The 24,862-nt window shown below is 43.7% G+C and overlaps 1 protein-coding gene across 1 annotated transcript; it reads right to left on the minus strand.

The window, feature by feature from the left end:
* Positions 1–332: 332 nt before the first annotated feature.
* On the minus strand, positions 333–14,849 carry RPS11 (ribosomal protein S11). The gene is made up of 5 exons (XM_089684423.1): positions 14,694–14,849; positions 11,590–11,721; positions 8,582–8,657; positions 2,993–3,122; positions 333–502 (listed from the first exon to the last, which is right to left on the minus strand). The coding sequence occupies exons 1-5, from the start codon at positions 14,706–14,708 to the stop codon at positions 379–381; spliced, it is 477 nt and encodes a 158-aa protein (XP_089540549.1). The 5' UTR covers positions 14,709–14,849; the 3' UTR covers positions 333–378.
* Between the last annotated feature and the right edge of the window lie 10,013 nt (positions 14,850–24,862).

Here is a 24,862-nt window from a genome sequence, read left to right on the forward strand (position 1 = left end):
TGGATACTGTAGGGAATGTTTTTCCCTCAGGCACAATCCTACCAGAGCACAGAAATCTTCTAACCTTAAAAAAAAAAACAAAAAAAAAACAAAAAAAAACAAAACATTCACAGGTTCTAACCCTTTCACACTAACCGAAGAATTTTTTTTTCTTTAATTTAAATAGGTTAGAAAAGAGGAATCAATAGAGTAAAAACAAAACAAAAAAAAACCCACGATGATCTCAAAAACTTCCACCAAACCCAAACTCTTTAGAAAAAAGGACAAGCACCATAAAAGTTAAGTTGTAGGGAAGAAAAATAAATATAAAAAACACACAAACCAACACCCCATTGAGGTTTTTACAAATTTATTTAACCTGAAACATCCGCTTTACAATTAAAACTTCTGGAACTGTTTCTTGGTTCCAGCAGCTTTTGTTACTTTCAGGACATTGAATCTGACAGTTTTGCTGAGAGGACGACACTCTCCAACGGTGACAATATCCCCAATCTGTACATCCCTGTTTAATAGAGAAAGAAAAAAAGAAAAAAAATAGTTAAGATGCACAGAATGAAGGTAAACCAAATAAATGAATGTACATACCAAGACAAAATAAAAAGCCCAAATATGAAGTTAGTGAGAGTAGCAATTAATCTGTTCCATTTTCGATCCTACACTATTAAAAAAAGTCAACATTTGAACAGGTTAATACTGGCAATACCTCTGGCCTTTGTATAAATTAGAACAAACCGTTCAAATTGCAAGTTATAGTGGTAACATTTATAAACCTAGCTAAAAACTAGTTTTTCCCCATAAAAACACCAAGATTTCAGTGGAAACCTTCCAAGACACCCAAGATAAAAGCTGCCGTCCTCTTGATTCATGACCAGTATGCCAAATCCAATTCATCTTCAATGTGTGATATCAGTGACTCCAGACTAGTAATCAGCCATGGTTAGGAAGTATCTTCCGTCACAAGCTTCTTACACATGGAGTTTGCTTTTGTGACAGACAAAACTAAAGCACTGAAAGGGATTGAGGAAAATGGACTTGCCACTGGCAGTTTAGTTTAGACATTCTGTCACTTCATGATTTTAACCTATAATGATGCTGGACTAAAAACATGGGCGTGCAAAGCAACCTGCCAGGTAAGACTGACTCTCTGCAGGCTTTAGACTCCATTCACAATACAAGGTTAGGGATCCTAATTTTAGCCATGTGGCTATCCAAATATCACTAGATTCTGATGGAAATAATGCTCCGATCCCTGGTGCGTCAGAGCGAAGACAAAGAAACTGAGCAGGTTGGCCATTTATTGCTTGCGAGGTATGTCTTCTCTGCAATAAAAACAAACTTACCTGCCTGTTCACAATTTTTACAATGTACAATGAGCTGCACACACCTGCAGCTCAGGATATAATCTCAGCATAGAGACTGTACAGGGATGAATAAATTCTATGAAAGCATAAAGTTAAGTCGACCCCTACACTGACAAATTAAGATAGCACAGCTGGATTCTAGGTGGGTATATGGCTTGTTTTCCACTTTAAAAGGATAAGTTCACCTTTGTAAAAAAATAAATAAATGCACATCCTTTTGCAAATATATATATATATATATATATATATATATATATATATATATATATATATATATATATAAAAATAGTCTCAAACACAGAGGCCGCTTGGGAGCACGCATGCACAAGTGCCATCAGAGTATGCAGCTAGCTCTGGGAGCACTCAGCAGGGGAGAGGGGCCAGAAGCCTCAACAGGGGACTCCAAGAGGAGGAGAATCGGGGCTGCTCTGTGAAAATCCATTGCACAGAGCAAGTATAACTTTTTTTTTCCTTTAGTATCACTTTAAGACCTGTAAATTGTGAGGTGGGGCCTCCATGGATATGACTTCCTTTTCCAGCACATCCCACAGATGCTCAATTGGATTGAGTCAACAAAGCAAACACTTATTCCTCTAACCATTCTTGAACCATTTCCCTGCAGGGTGCATTATCCTGCTCAAAGTTCACTGCCATCAGGGAATACCATTTCCACAAAGGGGTGTACTTGGTCAACAAAGTTTAGGTAGGAGACATCTCAGACAACATCCACATGAATGGGAGAACCCAAAGGTTTCCCAGTAGAACACTGGCCAAAGCATCACACTACCTCCACCAAGCAGCTTGCCTTCTCCCCATACTGCATCCTGGTACTTTTATTAGACAGCAAAGTTGGAAAGACACACATCACCAGATGAATATAAGGGGAAGTCTTAAAAAACAAAAACCAATGCAGCCACTACATAACTGGTAAGCTGCAATAAATGTGTTTAAAATTGCTTTAAATATAAGTGCCACTCTGCCAGGGAAAAACTACAGGCATGAGCATCTGAAAGCAATTTCTTACCCAATGGCAAAGAAATGCCTTACAAAATATTTAGGAAAATATAAAATATTCCTGTTTAGCCAGTTACGCATTTATTAGAAATATTTTTATATACTACCAGATTTAATGTCTGCACACATTGGTCAATCTGGTTATTGCGTCATTTTAGAGAGCTGTAATTCCAACAAATGGAACTTGCTCACTGCAGGATACCTTCCTCGCTGCTGTTTCACTGTTGACCAAGCTGGTACAGCCCTGATTTCAGTTTGTTAAAGAAGGTCAGTACCCAATATGATGCCTGGATAGGAAGACTGTCTGAACAGAATTACACCATACGTGCAGATAATTTCCAGGGAGACACTAGTCCACCTAGGGTGCATATTCCACAGGTGATCTAAACCATGGTGCAATGCAGGCAGGATCTACATGCGATAAACTGTCTATAAATCTTGATGTACAGACCCATTCTGCCATGCAGTTTTCACTAATGGAAACATCAACCAATGTATTTTCTAAGCCAGACTTGACTGCCCGGGTTTTGGGGCAGTTTATTCAAGTCATAAGTTTAACCCTGATGAGAAGCAGTCGACCACCAATTGTTCACAGCAGTAGAAAACACCTTTCTCACCTGAAGCAGGGGGACAGATGCACAGACATGTTCTTGTGACGTTTTTCAAAACGGTTGTACTTGCGGATGTAGTGCAAGTAGTCGCGGCGGATAACGATGGTGCGCTGCATCTTCATCTTTGTGACCACACCTGAAAACAAGATGTATTTGATTAAACTGTTAGCACTTCAGTTCCAAATTCAAATGGACAGGCCTAAAGTAAACCATTTTGCATGAATTCTTAAGCTTTTGCAGAAAGTCGGCACAAATTTCTACATTCCAAGATTTATATTTTCAATATTTTCGGTACTACAATATAGAAATGTGTAAATAATGGCCAACGTATGAAAATAATGTATACGTCTAAGAAAAAAGTATTTTCTGGTATTCAGTACAAGACCTTTAAAATGTACTATGGGTTATATGCAGCTACTTTCAAGTTATTGGCAAAAAGCTGCTCTGGACATACCCTTATATAACCCTTCCTACTCCTGGACGGCCTCAATTTTATAGCAAGCAATAGGGAGATGAGAGGGATGGATCCTGCGTCCTACACTGCACTCCCAAGAAAAAAAAAAAAATTTTTACTTGTAAAACACAAATTCTATTTTCTTTGTTGTACAGTACACGGGAGTTTTAGCTTTTACCATAAGACATCCAAGAGCAGCCTGGAGGTGTGGGAAACACAGCAAACAAACATCAACAGGTCCATGTAACATATGTGTAAAACACTACTATTCCCAACTATTTTATAAGCACACTTCACCTCTACCCTTAAAGGTGTACAATTATAAATACAAATATGCTCGGTGATCACTACTAAAATACTTTTCTTATATGATCTCACATCTATAAATAAAGTCCAATTTTGAATTAAAGTCCCAAAAAGCAAATGCGTGTAGTTTGAAAAAATTGTTTCCAATATAAACCAACGAAAACTCTCCACTGCTTGTAAACCTTGATTACCTCAAAAAAACAAAAAGATTCACATAGTGCATTATCCTTTATAAAAATCTCATTAACCTATAAGGTTAATACAATCTTATTCACCCAAGTGAAAAACACGTGTATATATCCAAAACACATACACATGTGATATACTGTGCAAAACCATGCATGTGACACACTCTGCTGTGCTGCAAACTCTTAACACAGTGCACACTTCTATTGGGGTAAGGAATATATACCCTTATCAATATTTAAGACAATATATGTTTTATTATCTTAATCCACAGAAAATTTCTCTGGTAGTATAGATCTTTGTATGGATATCCTCCGGATTAGCTTTATATGGATCCTTCCACCCTAGTAGCTTGGAGATACTTTCACCATATACATCAGCCCGGTTTCCATATATAAGGAACAGATCATAGCGTAATACTGCCACATACTTTGATCAAAAAACTTTTAATTATCTTGCTTACATTTAAAATCATCTTTAATCGCACATAGTAAAAAACCTGTCTGCCATCCGGAATCCAGGAGAGTCCCAATCGCAACTCGCAGCCGAGATTTTGCCCTCTCCAAGATGGCCGCCACTCTACTTCCGGAATTTTCGTATGCGTCTAACGTCACCTCCCTTTGACGCGTTTCGTCATTGGACGTAATCATAAAGGGTACGTACAGACAAGGAAGTTCTATTTATATTCCTCCCTCATAAGGTGATGTCGCCTCAATCTCCATCTTTCTAAGGGGCGATGCCCTCACCTTCCGGGATACGAAGCAGTGTACAAATGCCGGAAAAGTCGTATCTAATAAAGTCTTGGCGCCACATAGGTCCATGTAACAAATGGGTCAAGGAATGCTTGAAAGACCTCAGAGCAGCTTGCAGCACTTTACACCCTAAAATGGCATCAGATGAGGCCTTAACATCCATCTCGCAAAATGTAAACGTGTTAAGAGCCTTGTAAATCTAAGAAACACAGAGACCTGATGCTGAAAAGACAATGAAGCACTGGTAGAGGGCTTAAAACAAGAAAGGGAGAAACCCTTTCGAGTAGACCTTATGCTCGTATTATTCTACCTTGCAATGGTGGCACCAGAAGCAGGAAGCCCGCTGTGGGAACCCCTGAGAAGCACAAAGAGGAAATGATTGACTGCTTAACAGAGGCTGTAGTCAAGATATTGACCAACAGTGCGTAATACATCAAGACAGCGAAGAGAAATTTCACTTGGGTGTTTTCCAGCCGGACATAAGGACAATACCCTGCTTGAGGTGGAAAGAAGTCACCTTTAAGGACAGAGGCTTTAGGCTTCAAGCAACTTTATCCCGTCAAGTGCTCTATTTCTGGTGCCTCAAAAGGACAAGGGCAACCAACGCAGACTCTCTGTACCAAAGCGATAGCAACGGGGAAGCCCATGTTGAAAGTTCAGTTAAGGAAATACCCCTAATCAGTTTCAAAGGTGACCGAGGAGCCAAAAGAACAAGGTTATAGTACCATGGAGACACGGGAAGAGATGTTCCTGCAAAGAAGCCTAAACTAGGGAATAACAGGCTAACAGCCTCTGAAACATAAGTTTGCCCTTTTGTATTACTCAAAGCCAGATGCTGATCCGGACCAGACATGTAGAAGGACAGACATGCCCCATGGCGTACTTTCTAGAATTAAATTTGTCAATCTCATATCAAGAATATAGGCCTTCCAGGTGATGGAAGACTTTGTAAGGCGGCTTCCTAGCTTTCACAAGGGTAGGATGGCCAAATCCCATAGTTGCCCAGAAAAGAAGGCTTGGGTGACCTGGGATGGCCCGGAGTACTACATATGTCCAAGTACCATGTTCTCCTGGGCCCATTTGGTGCAATGACAATTACTGGATTGGCCCTGCTGAGCAGACAAGGAAGAATCTGGAAGGATGGAAAGGTGTAGATCAGGCTAAGTGGACAAAAAAGCTGGAGGGGTCCCTGGACCTTTAGCCAGAGGCCATCCAGGTAAACCACAACAGGAACCTCTTGAGCACACAGCACAGCCAAGACAGGGAAGCATGTGTGTGAAAAAGCAACAACTAGTAATGCTGACCATCCACCACAAAATGAAGATAGTGTTGATGGGGAGGAAAGATAGAATGTACACCCCGAATGTCTACCGAAATCAGAAAGAGGAACACAACTGACCTGCCAGTTTCCATGCAGAACTTCTGAACACCAAGGTACAATTTAGGAGTTCTTAGATCCAGAATTGGCTTGACTATCCTGGTTATTGAGGTTCAAGTAGAAGTTTTGAAAGCATAGCTCATTTGGTACAGAAATGCCAACCTTTTGAGACAGAAGCTGCTGAGCAACACCAAGAAAATCCAACTGCCTTTGTGGGAAGAGAGGCAAGTTTGAAAGCATGAACTGGGGAGGAGGCAGAGTGCAAACTTCAAGTATGTAGCCCCTGGAAATAACCCTCTCGACCCAAGTGCCTGAGATGTCCTGGGACAAGGAGACATCCCGTACACTGACAAGTGGTGGTTCCCCATCCCTGCGAAGAGGGCTTGAAACCTGCCTGTTTTTTGTACGGCCACAGCCCTTTCTAAAAGTATGTTCCTGGCTAAAGATTTGGAACAGAAAGTCAGAGGGATGAAAGGAAGCCTTATTCTCAGGGATAGTATTTCTACCCCGTGATCTCCTTGAGGTACTCATCCAAGAAAGGGGTCAAACAGCCATTCATCTTCAAAGTTTCTTGCATGGGAGCTCAGCTGACCAGCATTTAAGCCAAATGATCTTGTACATATACATGGAGAGAAGATTCTCTCTGGGAGTGAAAGGTTATTACAAGGGATGTACCAGCAGCTCTTTTTCCAGGGTCCAGTCACCTGAAGGCAGCTGCATATAACACATGGTGAAGACTAAGGATATTGTGTTCTACACTGTAAGGTGAAAGATGGCCACAGATGGATTAAAACTTGAATGGATCAGTAGGGAACAGCAGAAATTCAAGAAATATGTGGCCATCTTTGACAGAAGTTGATCGTATGTTGGAAGGCGTCTTGATCAGCAGCTGTAGCTGCTGCTCAACCTATTCTAACAGCAGAGCCCCGCTGTCTAAATACAATGTCCTGGTGGGTTGGAGTTGGGCGTTAGTGGATTGTGTGGATGGAGACATAGTTCAGAAAAAAACATCCCATCTATGACCAGTATGAAAGGATGCATTCACCTATTAACAAAAAATAAATGCACATTTTTACAGGGGGAAAAAAAAAAAAAATGTGCATTAACTATTTGTTTTGGGAGCCTGTAAAGCATTGCACTACCATTCAGCGGATCGCTGGTGCCATGCAGGACTCCTGCAGAGCTGTCACTGTAACTATGTACTCGAATCTCATACAGGCAAGCAGATACACGACAGGAAGAATATATCAAACTACCACAGTGTTCAACAGCGACATGGTAGTTCATTAACTACAACCAACAGCCCCAAAGGATGTTGGAACTTGTAGTTTACCCATTCACAGAATACTGTGAATGAGTGATGTGACTAGAGCCCTGTACGGCCACTTTTCTTTTAAAATTGTGACAGCTAGTGGGGGCAGAAGATCCCCCATTAGCTGTCAACGGGGGACCAGTCCTTTCATAACATGTTACACCCTGAATATGGGTGTATGTTACAAAATGTGAACCTATTCTTTAAGACGTTTTTTCTTCAGCTTCTGATAGAAAAAAAAAAAGTGGCTGGATAAGACCCGGTCAAGTTTTCAATCGTGTACGTTTCTGCTGGAGAGATTTATCCTCTTTATATATCCTGTGACCATTGTAACCAGGAGATAAAAGCACAAGATGAAAAATAAAAAAATGCTGCAACAGGAATTAAGGCAAACCTCTAAAGGAGGGTACCTTTTTCACAATTTCCAGCTAAATTTCAAAAGATTTCCAAGCACTTTCTGTTCTATTTCCAAAATAGAAGTGAGGAGAAATCAAAACCCGACAGATTCCAAATCGCCTTTTAGGGTAAGTTAAAAGAAAGGCCAATACTGGAAAGTTTTCTATGAAAATGTGTACGCAATCTGTGCAAATGAACTATCCTTTTTAATATATTTCTTCTCTTCACATGTGCCACAAGCACCCAATTCGGGTGTTATATTCTCAGCGCAGTTGTATTCTTTATCTTTTCCTTTAGGCTCGGAGCACACCTGGGTGCTTTGATCGCAAGCAGAATCGCTGCAATTCTGCCCACAATTTCAAAAAAAAAAAAAAAAGTGGTGCAGTTCTGCTGCAATTGTCGTGGGAAAAAATCTCACTGCAATTGTAGCAAAAACATTGTGTGCAGTTGGACGCCAAAATGGAGGAGCTTTTTTGGGTGACGAGCTTCACGTGATCGCATTGCAGCGTGACACACGCAGCAGAACTGGATTTTATGGTTTCATTAACATGAATGGCATCTAAAATTCGTGTTTTGTCATTTTAGCTGTGTTGAAAAATTGTGTCAATTCTGCTTGCGATTCAAAACACTTAGGTATGAACAAAGCCTTAAACTACAAGTATTGTGAGCCAATCACTTGGTGTGGTGACTACAGTGTCAAAGATATTAGCCAAGTCTACTGTATGATTTACTATACAAGCTAATGTACCTATATTTTAAGAGCCTCCATCACTCCTCAATAGGTAGTACTTTTTTTTTTTCTTTAACTCACCCGAAAGAATGCGACCACGAATAGACACATTCCCAGTGAATGGGCATTTCTTGTCAATGTATGTGCCCTCGATTGCCTAAAAGAAACAGATAATCCTGTCAACAAATCAGATTGTTAATTATCTGGTTAGCAACACTGGATGAAATGAATGAAAAGCATTTTCCAACTGTTATTCTAGCATGCATGCTTAGAAAAATAAACTGAAAAACAAGGAGATGCAACTTGCCCCCAAATATGGATTTAAAAAAGAAAAAAAAATTAGCCAGTTTGCCATTTGAGTACAGCAAAGTTTCTGCAACTGTTCTGAGTGTTTGTGAATTGTCTGCATTAAACTGAGTCTAATAAAGTTTGCCCATTCATGATAATCTGCTTTTCTGTAAGCCATGGGTGCTCAACCTGTGGCTCCCCAGCTGTTGCGGAACTACAAGTCCCATGAGGCTGAGTTACGAGCACACTTCCCAAAAGTAGAGGCATGATGGGACTCGTAGTTCTGCGACAGCTGGAGGGCCACAGGTTGAGCACCCATCATGTAAGCCAGTGGTCTCCGAACTGTGGCCCGGACGCAGCCCTTTGCTTGCTTTTATCTGGCCCTTGGGGCATTATTTCCTCCACCATTAGCAATGATGGGGCACTAGCCCTCCCACCGACACCACCGATGGGGCACTAGCCCTCCCACCGATGGGGCACTAGCCCTCCCACCGATGGGGCACTAGCCCTCCCACCGATGGGGCACTAGCCCTCCCACCGATGGGGCACTAGCCCTCCCACCGATGGGGCACTAGCCCTCCCACCGATGGGGCACTAGCCCTCCCACCGATGGGGCACTAGCCCTCCCACCGATGGGGCACTAGCCCTCCCACCGATGGGGCACTAGTCCCTTTTTGTAACTAAAAGACAGGCTTCTTCCACCCGCTGGCTTGTACACAAGTTGTGTAACTTTTAGACATTTTCCCAGGCACTCCTAAAGAAACTTCTGGGCACCCTAGTTTGAGAAAGGCTGTTCTAGGATATAGTCGGGTGGGCCCAGGCTCGATACAAGTACTGTAGCAAAGACAAATGTGGGATCTTATTTTTTGTGCTGTTAGTGCCTCTGAATACCTTCAGTGAGCCAGTAATTTCCCCAAGTTTGAAATGCCTATAGACAATTTACTTAAAGGCCAAGTCCAGTGTGTGTGTGGGCAACATTTTCTCCAGCTCCATACCAGTGGGTTCATATCTCTGCACAGACCTGGGGGGCTAGAAGAAGAGCCTGCAAGGGCCTGTACAATGCACCAGGGATCCACAGATCTTGGTTGCAGTATTCTGCTAACTCAACGCAAAACATTAATGCACACATTTTAATGCTCGATCTGGGTGCATTTATTTGTTAGCAAATGGTGGACTACGTCTTTGTTCCAAATTAAACTCTAGCATTTTTGTTTTGCTAGCTCAAACATTTTCTTGCCATATCCCCAAATTCCTGTTCAACTTATGCCAGGTCATTCCTGCAAACAAAAAAAAACAAAAAAAACAAAAAAAAACAAAAACGTAGTCTTCACCATGAGGTGCATTTTGCACCTATTTCTTATAACCCATGAGCCTCTAGTGGATTATCCTTAGGAATGTTCAAAGAAACCACCACGGAAAAGGGAAACGGTAAGTCCAGCTTGCAGAAAAGCCCCAGTGACCTGATTGCAATGGGAGTGGGTGACTTTCTGGCCACAAAAGGCAACTGGAAAAAAAAAAAAAAAAATCTTTCGCTTTGGTTTACACCTATGTGCTGCTTTTTAGTGCGTTTTGCAGAAACACTACACTCCATTTGATAGGATTTCTTATGGATCTAGTTCACAACTACACATTTATGGGAAAGGATCAGGGACTTCTTTTCTGCAGCAGTCTGTTTTGCAGATAATAGACTTATACGGTCCAGCACCAAAACCTCAATGCGTTTTAATTTTCTTTTTGGCCCAACGGGAAAGTGTGACAGTTCTGTTCATGTAGTGCGACATTACACTCCTTGGTACTCAAGTCGCTTAAAAGTAGTGCAGGAACCCTTATGTGTCCAAAGGCAACTGCAACCCTAGCCCTTAACCACTTGGCCTCGAGGACCAGGCCATTTTTTGCGTTATGGCGCTGCGTTACTTTAACTGGCGATTGTGCAGTCATGCAACTCTGCACCCAAATAAAAATGTCCCTTTTTTCCCACAAATTGAGCTCTCTTTCGGTGGTATTTGATCACCTTTGCATTTTTTGCACTATACAAAAAAAAAAGTGCCAATTATGAGAAAAATATATATATTTTTTACTTTTTGCTAATAAACAAGTAAAAAAATAAACAAAACATAAAATTTCGTCATAAACTTACACCACAATGCAATCCGCTACACGTCTTTGCTAAAATAAAAAAATCCCAATACGTGTAAATTAACTGGTTTACATTAAAGTGTTAGCGTTTACAAATGGCAGTATATACACACTCAAATATTTTTTACTGGCTTTACTAGTAATGGCAGCTATCAGCGACTTATAGCGGGACTGCAGCGGATATTCTGACACTGGGGGGGGGACTGACTTGGTGTCACTGACATCCCAAGTGACACCAATACAGTGATCAGTGCTAAAAACAAAAAACCACTGACACTGTACTAATGGCACTGGGCAGGAAGGGGTTAACATGAGGGGCGTGCGCTCCCTACCCGGAAATGCAAAACCATTTATATACACACACACACGTGATTTCATGCACCTATGCCGCCCTGTAGCAGTATTTCTGCTATAGGGCAGACGGGAAACGGTTAAGCCTGACCTGTGACTTTGGACACAAAGGTTCCTGCACTACTTTGATGCTACTTGATGCCAGAGAGTGTAAAATCACACTATATAAAACAGACATACTATTAACCCCCCCCCCCCCCCCCCACAAAAAAACTCATCAAAAAACTTCAAACGTGTTCAAAAACTCGCTGGAAAAATACATTAACCACAACCTGAATCGACGTGAACCTAGCCTTAGAAAGCAACAGCATTACCTCTCTGGGGGTCTTGAAACCCAAACCAACATTTCTGTAGTATCGTGGGAGCTTCTCTTTGCCGGTCTCCCCAAGAAGCACACGCTTCTTGTTCTGGAAGATAGTTGGCTGCTTCTGATAAGCCCTCTCTGTCTGCAAGAGAAAAATAAAATTATTAGGATGCAGAAAAAAAAAAAAACCACACACCTTTTCCTTCATTGGTTCTACAGTTTGGAAATAAGTCATTGTTCCTTCCTCACTGATGATGCTGCACTGATAATCAAGGTAGTAATGATCAGTGCCCTAATGATCAAATGTAAACAACCAGTCACAGAAAAGCTAGTTACGGTCTCTCTTTTCTTCAGACAGTAACAAGCTTGAACGAAGAAACGTTGATAACTGGCATTTGTTTACATGTGGTCATATGCGATTGGACACAGCTGATCACATGGTAAAGTGCCATAGTCATTGCCTCTTTATCCTGATTGATGATGTGCTGTGTCCAAGGGATACAGCTCACCACCGATCGCTGCACTGCGTCAAGTTTCAGTCTTCATGGGAGAGGTTTTCTTATTCTGGGGTAACATTCCTGTGCAATGTCCTTTTGTCTCTTTTGGTCAGCTGACCAGGTCGACCGCGCTTATGCTCATCAGATGACGTTTTCCTGGAAACTGTATATGCCATCATAACCTGATACTCTACCTTGCAACATGGCAAATAAATTGGCAACTTCAGTCACAGAGGCACCAGCTAAGTGGCACCAACAATTTGCCCTCTTTGAAGAGCAGTAAGTTCTGACATGACTCCGTATTACTAGCATTAAAAGCAGGAAGTGAAGCTTCCCAATGGTTAGCTAGGTGTCTCATCATACAGCAAAAACAAAAGAATGTCACTCCCGCTTTCAACACAAAACATGTAATCACTTTCACACCTGCAAATCATGTAGTGGTTTCAATTTTTTGTCCAACCCCTATAACTCTCCATGCGATAGGAATATACACCTTGTGCTGGACGAATTAAATCTAAACTCTAGGGAGACGGACTTCAAATAGTGTTGTTTTGACCAAACCGGCTTCCTTCACTGATGCAGCAGCTCTCAGCGCTGAACAAACTGTATGTATAACCAGCTATATACAGTATTGTGTTCCAGCAGCAGAATGGCGACTTTCTGTCTCCAGAACAAAGTTGAGTTGGGCCGAGCACTGCTAAGCCATTCATAGGAAGCCCTGGATTTTCAGTAATGTGTACAAGACCTCCGCTGAATGGCCGAGTGGAGATCATCACATCATTTGACCACCTCTACACCTCAGCCAGAGGAAAAAATTGTATTCATAAAAATACAAAGTTTCCTTTGAATGGCAAAGCAGTGCTCAGCATAACCGTTTTGTTCCAGGAATAGTAAGTTCCCATAATGCTGCTGGAACACAGAACTGTATGCAGTTGAAACATCGCTGACAGTCGATGCATCGATTAGTGAAATAGCTGGGACCAAACAAACTATTTAAAAGTCATACTACTTCTGGAGTTCAGATTAAAGGCTTTTGCAGTTTTTATATGTGGTGGCTGCAGTTGTTTCCTTTAACGCCGCTGCCATTGTTTTCACTTGGTGATCCTGCCAGTAACAATTCCTGTCCTAAAGTGAAAACACTCACTGTACTGTATCTATGAAGGTGCAGCAGCATCACCCCAGAAGCTCTACTAAATTGGACTACAAAAGACCTCCCCCATTCCTTCTTACAGTGGAAGAAGTGTTTTGTAGTTCACATAAGATTGCGGGGGAAAGCTGATATTCTTTGAAATTTCAGTACAGTGTACAGGAACTAATGAGGTGCTGGAATTTTAGCAGGAACAACAGGCATTTGGAGGTACCTGCTGAAAATGTTTATGGCCTAAAAAAGAAAGCGAGTGCAGCCACCACATCTAAGGACCAGTAAACGGCAATCTACCATTTTATCTGAGGTTTAGATGGAATGTGGTCTAGAGCTGCCAACCCGCGCTCCCGCACAGAGGGCACCCGCGCTCCCACGCAGAAGACAGCAGGCACCCCCGCAGAAAACAGCAGGCACCCTCGCTCCCACGCAGAAGACAGCAGGCACCCCCGCTCCCATGCAGAAGACAGCAGGCACCCCCGCTCCCATGCAGAAGACAGCAGGCACCCCCACAGAGGACAGCAGGCATAGACATAACAGACAGCTACAGTCACGTACAGGAAAAGGTGATCAGCAAAGAACATAATCCATAGACATGACAGAGGGACAGTATTCCTACAGAGGCAAAAGAACAGTAAAAGACATGGCAGAGGTGGTCACCCTCTTGTACAGCAAGCTGGGACCAGCAGCGGACATCAGCAGAGACAGCAGAGCTTCTATACAGAGTGGAGGATAGCATTACACAGGGAGGTCACACTCCTGAACTGAGATCAGTGGAGGATACCAGCACAGGCAGAGAACCGTAAACACATGGCAGAGGTGGTCACCCTTCTGTACAGGAAGAGGGGATCAGAAGAGGATCACAGACATGGCAGACACAGGGACATGTATGGTTCTCTGTATTATGATTGGTGTTCTTTAGCATGTTGTGTACATCACTATGAAGTGTCGGGGGGGCCGGGCAGTTTGGTTACACATCCCATGTCAGAGTTATAGTGGAACTCCTATATAGCAGATCCCTCCAACTGATCAATTCACGTGTTTACAATAACCTATGGATACAACGGACACCTACTAGGGGCGCCCCAACTTATACAGCTGACAGTACAGTGTTCTGCAGTATGAGAAGACATTGTGAGGGGATCAGCGCCCCCCCAACACACAGGAGGGGATCAGCGCCCCCCAACACACAGGAGGGGATCAGCGCCCCCCCAACACACAGGAGGGGATCAGCGCTCCTGGTCAGTGGTAGGGATGATGAGAGCCGCGTGCGGGGAGAGTCCAGCACCATCCAGGCCTCATCTGCGGCCTGCACGAGGTCCGGTGCCCGCCCTCCTCCCCCTCACACAGACCTCACGCTAGGCCCGCACAGTGCCCGAAGCTCCCCCCAGCAGCCGGTGTAATGTCTCCTCCGCTCCCGGCCTCGCCGTCTCTCACACAGCACCTTTCCACCCGCCTTACGGGCAGAGCCCTCACCTGAATATCCGCCATGTTGGCCTGCCGGGTGAAAAAGAGACAGGAACACGGCCACGGGGTTTCCTAAGGAAGAACGGGGGACGGACGTGACGTCACGGTTTACGGCCACAAACCATTACGCCTGGTGGGCGGGTCCGCTAAGTATGCAAATATCTCTACACGCTTCCTAGATTTGCATACGAGCGCCCCGCCCGGCGTGTGAGAAGAATGTTCCGCCCCTTCTGTGCCTGGAGCGCTTGTGTCAGTCAGCGAAGCCGTGTCACGTGTCTGAGGTTAGCCAATGGCATAGCGCCGCTGAGGAGCACATGGCCAGTGTGGTGTCAATGAGGGGCTGAGAGGAGGCAGAACACCATTGGATAGGGAGGGTGATAGATAACTATGGTGTATGTTCACAGAGCGCAGTGTTATGGTCACGTATATACACTATATTGCCAAAAGTATTGGGACGCCTGCCATTATACACACACATAGACTTTAATGGCATCCCAGTCGTAGCCTGGGCCAGCACAGTGGCTAAATGGTCAGCATTCCCCCTGGCAGTACTAGGGTCGTTGGTTCAAATCACAGCACCACCTGCCTGGAGTCTGCATGTTCTCCCTGTGTCTGTGTGGGCTTCCTCCCACACTCCAAAGACATGCTAGGAGGTTAATTTGATACTATCTAGATTGGCCCTAATATGTGTATGTGAGATAGGGATCTTAGATTGTACGCCCCTTGAGGGTTAGGGACTGATGTGAATGTACAATATATATGTAAAGCGCTGTGTAAATTGGTGGTGCTATATAAGTACCTCTAATAAATAAATAATAGTCCGTAGGGTTCAATATTGAGTTGGCCCCGCCCTTTGCACCTATAACAGCTTCACCTCTTCTGGGAAGGCCGTCCACAAGGTTTAGGAGGGTGTCTAAGGGAAGGTTTGACCATTCTTCCAGAAGCGCATTTGTGGGGTCAGGCACTGATGTTGGATGAGAAGGTCTGGCTCACAGTCTCCGCTCTAATTCACCCCAAAGGTGTTCTGTCAGGTTGAGGTCAGGACTCTGTGCAGGCCAGTCAAGTTCATCCACCCCAAACTCACTCATCCATGTCTTTATGGACCTTGCTCTGTGCAAACCAGATTGCAGAATGGTGTGTGAATGCAAGAATCAGATCACATGGGTGTGAACGCCCTTGTGGTTCAATACCGGTGCAGCCAAAAAAACATTTCCTGCACCTTTCTCATGCTGGTGCCGTTTGATTTGAGCCCATACAAAATAAATGGGCTCAAAATGCACTGCAAATAATCACATGTGATTCAAAATGAAATGTGAATGATTCCTGTCTGAATCACATGAGATTTCCTGCATCACTATAGTGTGAATCCATCCATCCATAACTGTATGCCTAACAATGCTAGTGTGTTTACTATGAGATGCTTTTTCTAAGAATGCTGGTTTTTAATCCCTGCTTTGCACATCCCCGCTGACAGGACAGAGCACTGTGTTGTTTACATTCTGTCCTGTCATTCTGAGTTCTATCCTGTCATCCGCTTCGCCAATCAAGGGGGTCGTTTCCATCAATCATTGGCTGGGACCCGCTGATCGGCTTGTGCTGTAACTAATCACAGCATTGCCGGGGCAGCGCGTGCCCCCCACTCAGAAGAGCTGGATCATGTATCTGATACGTTATGCTGCTTTGCGCCGTACATCTAATTGATGCTGTTAGCAAGTGGTTTTAAAGAGGAGCTCCATTTGCTTGTACAAAAAGTCAATGGCTCCTGCTGCTGTGTGAGCCAATGAGGAGAGAGAGACCCAAAAGAGCTGCTGCTGTTAGGAATATCACTGGATTGAGATAGGGCTCAGGTAAGTATATGGGGGGCTGATGGGGGAGCAGCACACAGAAGGGTTTTTATCTTCATGCATAGAATGCATTAAAGTGGTTGTACAGACAGAAGGTTTTTTTCACCTTCATACTTCTATGCATCAAGGTAAAAAACCTTCTGTGTGCAGCTCCCCTCTCAGCCCCCCAATACTCCCCTGAGTCCCCCCACCGATCAACCGATGTGCACAAGAGCCTCGGCTGTCCTGGGACTTCTCTCTTCATTGGCTGACACAGCAGTGGGAGCCATTGGACCCCACTGCTGTCAATCACACACAGTGAGCCAAAGAGGAGAGAGTGGGGGAGGGGCCGAGCAACAGCTGTATATATCTTATGAATGGATATAGCGGGAATTGAGGGCAAGCATGCACCAGTGCCCCCACAGCAAGCTGTTTCTATTGTAGGTACTGGTCAAGAGGGAGGAGGCAGGAGTACTGGCAGGGGGAACCCGAAAAGAAGAGGATCGGAGCTGCTCTGTGCAAACCTATTGCACAGAGCAGGTATGTATAATATGTTTGTTTTTGCTTTTTTTTTAAAATAAGCTGAACCTTTAATACCACTTTAAGGTAAAAAAAAAAAAACCTTCTGCCTTTAGAACCACTTTAGCCTGAGTTAGGATTTTATGAGATACCATCAATGTGCCCGTTTGGGGCAGAGTGACAGTGACTCTGCAAAGGGACCACCCCAACCCAATTATGACAGCCTTGCCAGTGGTCCTCTGTCAATCATGCCTCTTGCAGCCAGTGACGATACCTGGTGATTCCGGTTATGAGGGAGCATGTGATCTCACCTGTGAGAGTGATCAGGTCCAGGGGCGGACTGACCATTTTGAAACTCGGGCACTGCCCGAGGGCCCGGGGTCAGTAGGGGGCCCCATGAGATGCCTCTGGTACCTTTTTCATAGGCTTTTTTGAGTTTGGACAGGGACACAGGGGCCCCATGATCCCCTATTGCCCGGGGACCCCATGAGTTGTCAGTCCGCCCCTGATCAGGTCTAGTAGCCACTTTCACATGGTGAGTAGTGACATCTCCGCTCCACCAGTCCCCAACACTCCTGATTTTAGTGCTGGCTGTGATGGAGGAAGTAGTGGTGAAGGAGCTTTGGCACTGATGGCAAGGTGAGTTGGGAGAGCCCTTTACAGAAAAACTGTCACTGTGCCCTGAATAGGAAAGGTAACAGTGTCTCTTTGAAGCTGAACTCAAGGTATGTTTTTTATTGTATAGTTACATTGGTCCAGCTTGGACTAATGGAAATATACACAAGTTCCATGAGCAGAGCCCTCCTATTCTTTTTGTATTGAACTGTGTTGTAATTGTCCCCTATTTATATTGTAAGGTGCTGTGGATATATATATATATATATATATATATATATAGTGACAGTGTGGCAATCTGTCACCCAGGTTTCTCAATAAGGCAGGTTGAGGGGCTCCAGGGTAAGTGTTTGATACGGAGGAAAGTGGCTTTTCACTTTCCTCCTTTGTTTGTAAGGTCTGTTTTGGGATCTGGAGCCTGGATATTTCAAAGAGATCTGGGAGGGATGAAATATCCAATCCTGGGACCAGGTTTTGGGAATGGCCAGGAGACTGATTGCACAGGTGTGTGCAGGCCTTTTCATAGAGTCAGGACCAGAGTTCTGGGCTCCACCCCGGCAGATAGGAGTCAGGAGGGATCCACCTGGAAGACAGGAGTCAGGAGGGCTCCACCAAGGAGAAGTGGAAGCCAAAAGCGGCAAGGAGCTGCTTGGGAGTAGCTGTGTGCTAGTGGCTAGCTGTGTGCTAGTGGCTAGCTGTGTGCTAGTGGCTAGCTGTGTGCTAGTGGCTAGCTGTGTGCTATTGGCTAGCTGTGTGCTATTGGCTAGCTGTGTGCTATTGGCTAGCTGTGTGCTATTGGCTAGCTGTGTGCTATTGGCTAGCTGTGTGCTAGTGGCTAGCTGTGTGCTAGTGGCTAGCTGTGTGCTAGTGGCTAGCTGTGTGCTAGTGGCTAGCTGTGTGCAAGAGGCATTTTTGAAAGAGTCTGCAGGAGTCAGACGTAAGCCTGAAGAGGAAGGCCAGTGGAAGCTTGTGTATATCTGAGAGCCAGGAGGCTGAATTTTGTTTATGTGGATGATAGATACCCCTGTGTGGGAAACGTCTGATGTTTTGAACTTTCATTTAAATAAAAGTGGGCTAAAAAGGCCTTAAAAAAGAAAGGGAGTTGCTGTGTGCATTTAACCAAGCTCTACCATTTGAAGCGAGTTCCCACAATATATATATATAAATATAATATATCCTTTATAACAATAATACCTGTGGGAATGCTGTGGAAGGGTAGAACCCCAGTGGGGGGCTTCTTCGATTTAGCTGCAGTAGGCAGCCCCAATGAAAGCAATAGGAGACTGCTCACTCCTGCAGCTAAATGCAGACACTCACATGTAATATCTCATGCAGTGATTGTCTTCTTTGTGCCCCATTGACAACATTCCAACAAACTATTCCCAACACACACGTTCCCGAAAAGTGGCTGTATAAATAAGTGGGTGCTTCAGTGACCACTGGCTGGAACCATTGATAGTTTCTATTGAAACTGTACTGCCCCCCTTTGTAAAGTGCTGCACAAACTTTTCGCTATATAAGTCTTGTATAATAATAATACCCGTGGGAGTACTGTGGAAGCGTAGAATCACTGTAGTAGTCGGCGCTACTACAGTGACTGCCGTAGTCTTCAGTGTCCTGTGCAATAAGAGAGCGCTTTGTCTTCATTGGAAAAATACAGAACGTTCTCTGAAAGGTGGCTGTGCCAGGCCAGCAACCCCCTGTGTTCTCTATGCAGAAGGGCAGTCACTTAGCACAGGAACCTAAAGACCATGGCAATCACTGTAGTAGCTCTGACTACTACAGTGATTTTCCACTTCCACAGTGGGATCATAGGTATGGAATGTGTATGCTTACATTTGTCCAAACTGAACCAATGTAACTTTGCAATAAAAACCATACCTGGAATTCAGCATTCAATTAAAAGCTGTAAAGGTAAAGTGAGGACTCATTTGCAGATTGCTGGATTGTGAGTGATCAGTCCTAGGTTTCCTTATTGCTAAACGGGATGTTCAGTCAAAATGTCACCCTGAGGTGTAGGAGCTTGACTGGATCATCTATCATTACTGCCCGGAATCTTTCAGTTAAGCACGTACACAGCACACATGGAATTGTATCCAAATGACATGGGGTTAATGTAGGTAAAGGAAGAGGCCTCAGGCAGTAAGGCAGAGGAAAAAGTGAAAACATATTTTATGTTTTTTAACACCAGTTTATTTCATCTTATATTGTGTGTGTTTATCACTATTTTTAGGTCACTAAGGTGAGCCATACACTAGTATTGTCCATTTTGTTATCACGGTTTTGATTAGCACTATATTGTTTTATGTATATTTTTGGTTTGTTGATTTATTAGCACTTTATGATTGTATGGATGCACATTTATTTTTATTCATTTTTATTCACTTTTGTAGTTAGCGCTGCACCATTCTTTTTCATATTTTATAGTAATTCATCGAGTTTAAAATTCTGTTGCCAAAGTGTCTTAAAAAAGAAGCTGAAACTATGTCATGACATCATACATTGTGGGTCTGTAATATTTAAAAGGAATCGTACATAAAAAGACTGCGGGGATTTTAATCAAGTTCAAACCTTTCTCCAGCTTATAAATGATAAAAATCTAATTGATGTGTTCAGAGAAACACTGCATATGGGAAGATGAGTTTGCTAATCTGTTAAAGCACATGTGTCAAACACAAGGTCCGTGGGCCGAATCTGGCCAGCCAGGACATTTCATGTGGCCCTCGCACCACTCCTGCAGCTGTGGCACCCTCGTCCTCTCTGCCCCTACCTTGTCTCAGTAGTCAGCAGCAGAGAGGAGGACAGAACTCCTTGGCCAGATCCTGCGCTTCTCAAGTGCAGCTGCGGAGTGGCTTGTCTCTGCCCTCTCTTCCCCATCTTGGAAGTTGGCAGCAGAGAGGACAGAACTTCGCTGCCAGATCCTACGCTTTTCCATGCAGCCGACGAGAGGCTCAACTTTGCCCCTTCCCCCCTGTCTCAGCAGTCAGCAGCAGAGAGAAGGACTGAACTCCTCGGCCAGATCCTGCGCTTTTTGAGGTGCAGCTGCGGACAGGCTTGTCTCTGCCCTCTCTTCCCCGTCTTGGCAGTTGGCAGCAGAGAGGAGGACAGAACTTCTCTGCCAGATCCTTCGCTTCTCCATGCAGCCGAGGAGAGGCTCGTCTTTGCCCCTTCCCCCCGTCTCAGCAGTTGGCAGCAGAGAGGAGGACAGAACTTCTCTGCCAGATCCTTCGCTTCTCCATGCAGCTGAGGAGAGGCTCGTCTTTGCCCCTTTCCCCCCGTCTCAGCAGTTGGCAGCAGAGAGGAGTACAGAACTGCGCCTCTCTGTGCAGCCACAGTATCCCTTTGTCCCTGCTTCCCCTGGTCTCAGCATTCAGCAGACCCCAGCAGCTGACTCCAGCCCTACTCAGGTCCTCCTCCAGACCCTGCACTTTCTACTTCCCAGCTTCTTCCTAGCAGTAGCACGAGGTAAAGGGGGGGCGGGGTGCACTGTGATGTAAGGGAAGGTAGGGGACTCTTGCTTCCTGATGGTGGGGGACTCTTGACATCTGATGTAAGGGGGGGTGGGGTGCTCTAGATATCTAGTCTTACAGATACAACCAGCCCCTTGAGGGCAAACATAATGCTGATGTGGCCCGCAATCAAATTGAGATTGACACCCCTATGTTAAAGGGTATGTAAACCCCAGCAATGAACTTCTTTAATTAAGGCCGGTCATACATGGGTCAAAATTCGACCGATTTTTCGTGCACAAAACGGGCCTAAGAATAATCGTCTGATTTTCGCTCTGTTAGTGGGTCAATGGCACCGGCTGATTTTCGTGGTTCCTCCCCTTTTTGGTGATAATGCTGATGTGGCCCGCAATCAAATTGAGATTGACACCCCTATGTTACAGGGTATGTAAACCCCAGCAATGAACTTCTTTAATTAAGGCCGGTCATACATGGGTCAAAATTCGACCGATTTTTCGTGCACAAAACGGGCCTAAGAATAATCGTCTGATTTTCGCTCTGTTAGTGGGTCAATGGCACCGGCTGATTTTCGTGGTTCCTCCCCTTTTTGGTGATCGGGCATGTTGGAAAATTCATGAAAAATGATCAATTTTCAACTCAATGATGGTCAAATCATACGATCGTTTTTCCAAAAAGAATATGCGGATTAGCCGTGACCTGGAAGGAACAGAAGTTTCACCTGTTATATGGGGTGAACTTTATGACTTGGTTGGCCGATTTTTGAAATCATTGATGGCACCATGGGATTACCGAGTGAACGACGTTTTCGATTTTCGGACAAAAAATCGTTCGGAATTCGAACCATGTATGGCCTGCCTTAGTCTCTTGGTTTGTTAAATATACGGTACCGTTGAAAATGTTTTATTATACCTATATTACCTGTTGATCCCAGGAGAAATGTCAGCTAATAATTCCCTAAACTCTCTGCATGTGCTGCGGCTTTATCAGTTATCATTATTTGTAGTTCTATCTGAGGACTACAGAACCCCTCCCCTCTATGGTATGAAGAACATGAGAGGAGAAGGTTTCTCCAGGGTACATTCACACCTGACAATGCACCGCACTCTGATTAGGTGCGAGAACCCCAGCAAGGGTTCCTGCTAGTAGCAGCAGGAGGAAACCCCAGTGACAGCAATGGCAGGCGCCTGGCTCCTGCAGCTAATGGCAGCAGCTCTCATGTAATCTCTGCAGGCCATAGATGGGGAGAAAACCGTCCGGTTTTATGCAATGATTGTTTTCTTTGTGCCCCATTCACAACACTGGTTCGATGTGTGGTGCAGTGTGAAGAAAAGCTGATATCCTGCATCTTTCCACAGCACACTGGATGGCAGAGCATGTCACCGGAGCTCAGTGCCACTCGGTAACATTTGAAATGAAGTTAAAAAAATGAACAGGAGGTATGCTAAAACCTGCATTGCACCGCTCTCTGCTGGACTTCAACATGAACAGCTGCCCAAACCTGTGTGAACCAGTCCTTAGCTTAGGTTTACAGCACTGCGGGTCAAGGACATAGTTACATAGATAAGCTGCCCCTACATTATACAATTTTCTTGAGAATTTTGTTTTAACTTTACCAAAAACCATATAATACGAGGTCAAACCTAAACAACACTTTCAATTGTATCCAATTAGGCAGACCCCTACACTACATAGCTGAAGGTAAATCTAAAGTTAATTGGGCAGAAAATTGTAAGAAAATTGTATAGTGTATGAAAAAAAAGACAAAAGTCCATCGAGTTCAACCATATAAAAAAAAAAAGTTATAATCCTATACCCACAGTTGATCCAGAGGAAGGCAAAAAAAATAGCAAAAACATGATCCAATTTGCTCCTGCAGGGAAAAAATCCTTCCTGATTCCCCGAGAGGCAATCGGATATTCCCTGGATCAACTTTACCTATAAATGTTAATATTCAGTTATATTCTGTGTATCCAAGAAATAATCCAGGACTTTTTTTAAAGCAATTGACTGAGCTGGCCAAAACCAACTCTTGAGGGAGTCTATTCCACATTTTCACAGCTTACTGTGAAGAAACCTTTCCGTGTTTGGAGATTAAATTTCTTTTCCTCCAGACGTAAAGAGTGCCCCCTTGTCCTCTGTGATGACCTCAGGGTGAATAGCTCTACACCGAGGTCTCTATATGAACCACTGATGTATTATACATGGAGATCATATCCCCCCTTATGTATTATACATGGAGATCATATCCCCCCTTATGTATTATACATGGAGATCATATCCCCCTTATGTATTATACATGGTGATCATATCCCCCCTTATGTATTATACATGTTGATCATATCCCCCCTTATGTATTATACATGGAGATCATACCCCCCCCTTATGTATTATACATGGAGATCATATCCCCCTTATGTATTATACATGGTGATCATATCCCCCCTTATGTATTATACATGGAGATCATATCCCCCTTATGTATTATACATGTTGATCATATCCCCCCTTATGTATTATACATGGAGATCATATCCCCCCCCTTATGTATTATACATGGAGATCATATCCCCCCCCTTATGTATTATACATGGTGATCATATCCCCCCTTATGTATTATACATGGTGATCATATCCCCCCTTATGTATTATACATGGAGATCATATCCCCCCTTATGTATTATACATGGAGATCATATCCCCCCTTATGTATTATACATGGAGATCATATCCCCCCTTATGTATTATACATGGAGATCATATCCCCCCTTATGTATTATACATGGAGATCATATCCCCCTTATGTATTATACATGGAGATCATATCCCCCCTTATGTAATATACATGGAGATCATATCCCCCCTTATGTATTATACATGGAGATCATATCCCCCCTTAATCTCCTCTTCTCAAGAGAGAATAAATTCAGTTCCTCTAATCTTTCCTCATAGCTGAGCTCCTCCATGCCTCATATCAGTTTGGTTGCCCTTCTCTGTATTTTCTCCAGTTCCCCAATGTTCTTTTTGTGAATTGGTGCCCAAAACTGAACTGCATATTCCAGATGAGGTCTTACTAATGATTTGTACCGGGGTAATATGATATCTCTCTCTCTGGAGTCTATACCTCTTTTAATACAAGAGAGGATTTTGCTCACTTTAGAAGCCGCAGCTTGGCATTGCATGTCATTATTAAGCTTGTGATCTACCAGAACCCCCAGATTCTTCATCACCATAGTGCGTTCCTGACATGCACAGTGCCATTAATGTTTAATGATGCCCCCATGTATCGGCACCCATGACCCAATTTATAAAAAGGGTCAGGTACTTTTTTCCCTGAGTTTCTGACAGGTGCAGCAGTCAATGGAGAGTCACCCACAACGTGCATGCGCAAACATACCAACATATGTGAACTAGGACTTTAGGCATCATGCACACAGGACATTTATAAACTCTCCTAAACCTGTTGCATAAAAAAATGCCTAATGCTTGTAAAAGTGTTCAAAGCTTTTTCAAGCTTTTGGGAACTTTTACAGGGTCAAAGCTCTTGGGCGTTAATTAATTTCATTGGCCACAATAAATAATTTATTCTGGCCATTGAAATGAATTAATGCTCAATCGCTAAATATAGTGTCAAGCGTTTTGGCAGTGGATTTTTTCCTGCCTCTAAACGCCTCTGCCACTAAGATCTTCTAAAAGTCTATGTGTGAATGGACACATAGGATATCATGGAGGGGCATTTGGAAGCTGGAAAAAA

Source organism: Staurois parvus, unplaced genomic scaffold, assembly GCF_062004578.1.
Source record: "Staurois parvus isolate SC_StPar_1 unplaced genomic scaffold, SC_StPar_1.0 ptg000347l, whole genome shotgun sequence".
NCBI lineage: Eukaryota > Metazoa > Chordata > Amphibia > Anura > Ranidae > Staurois > Staurois parvus.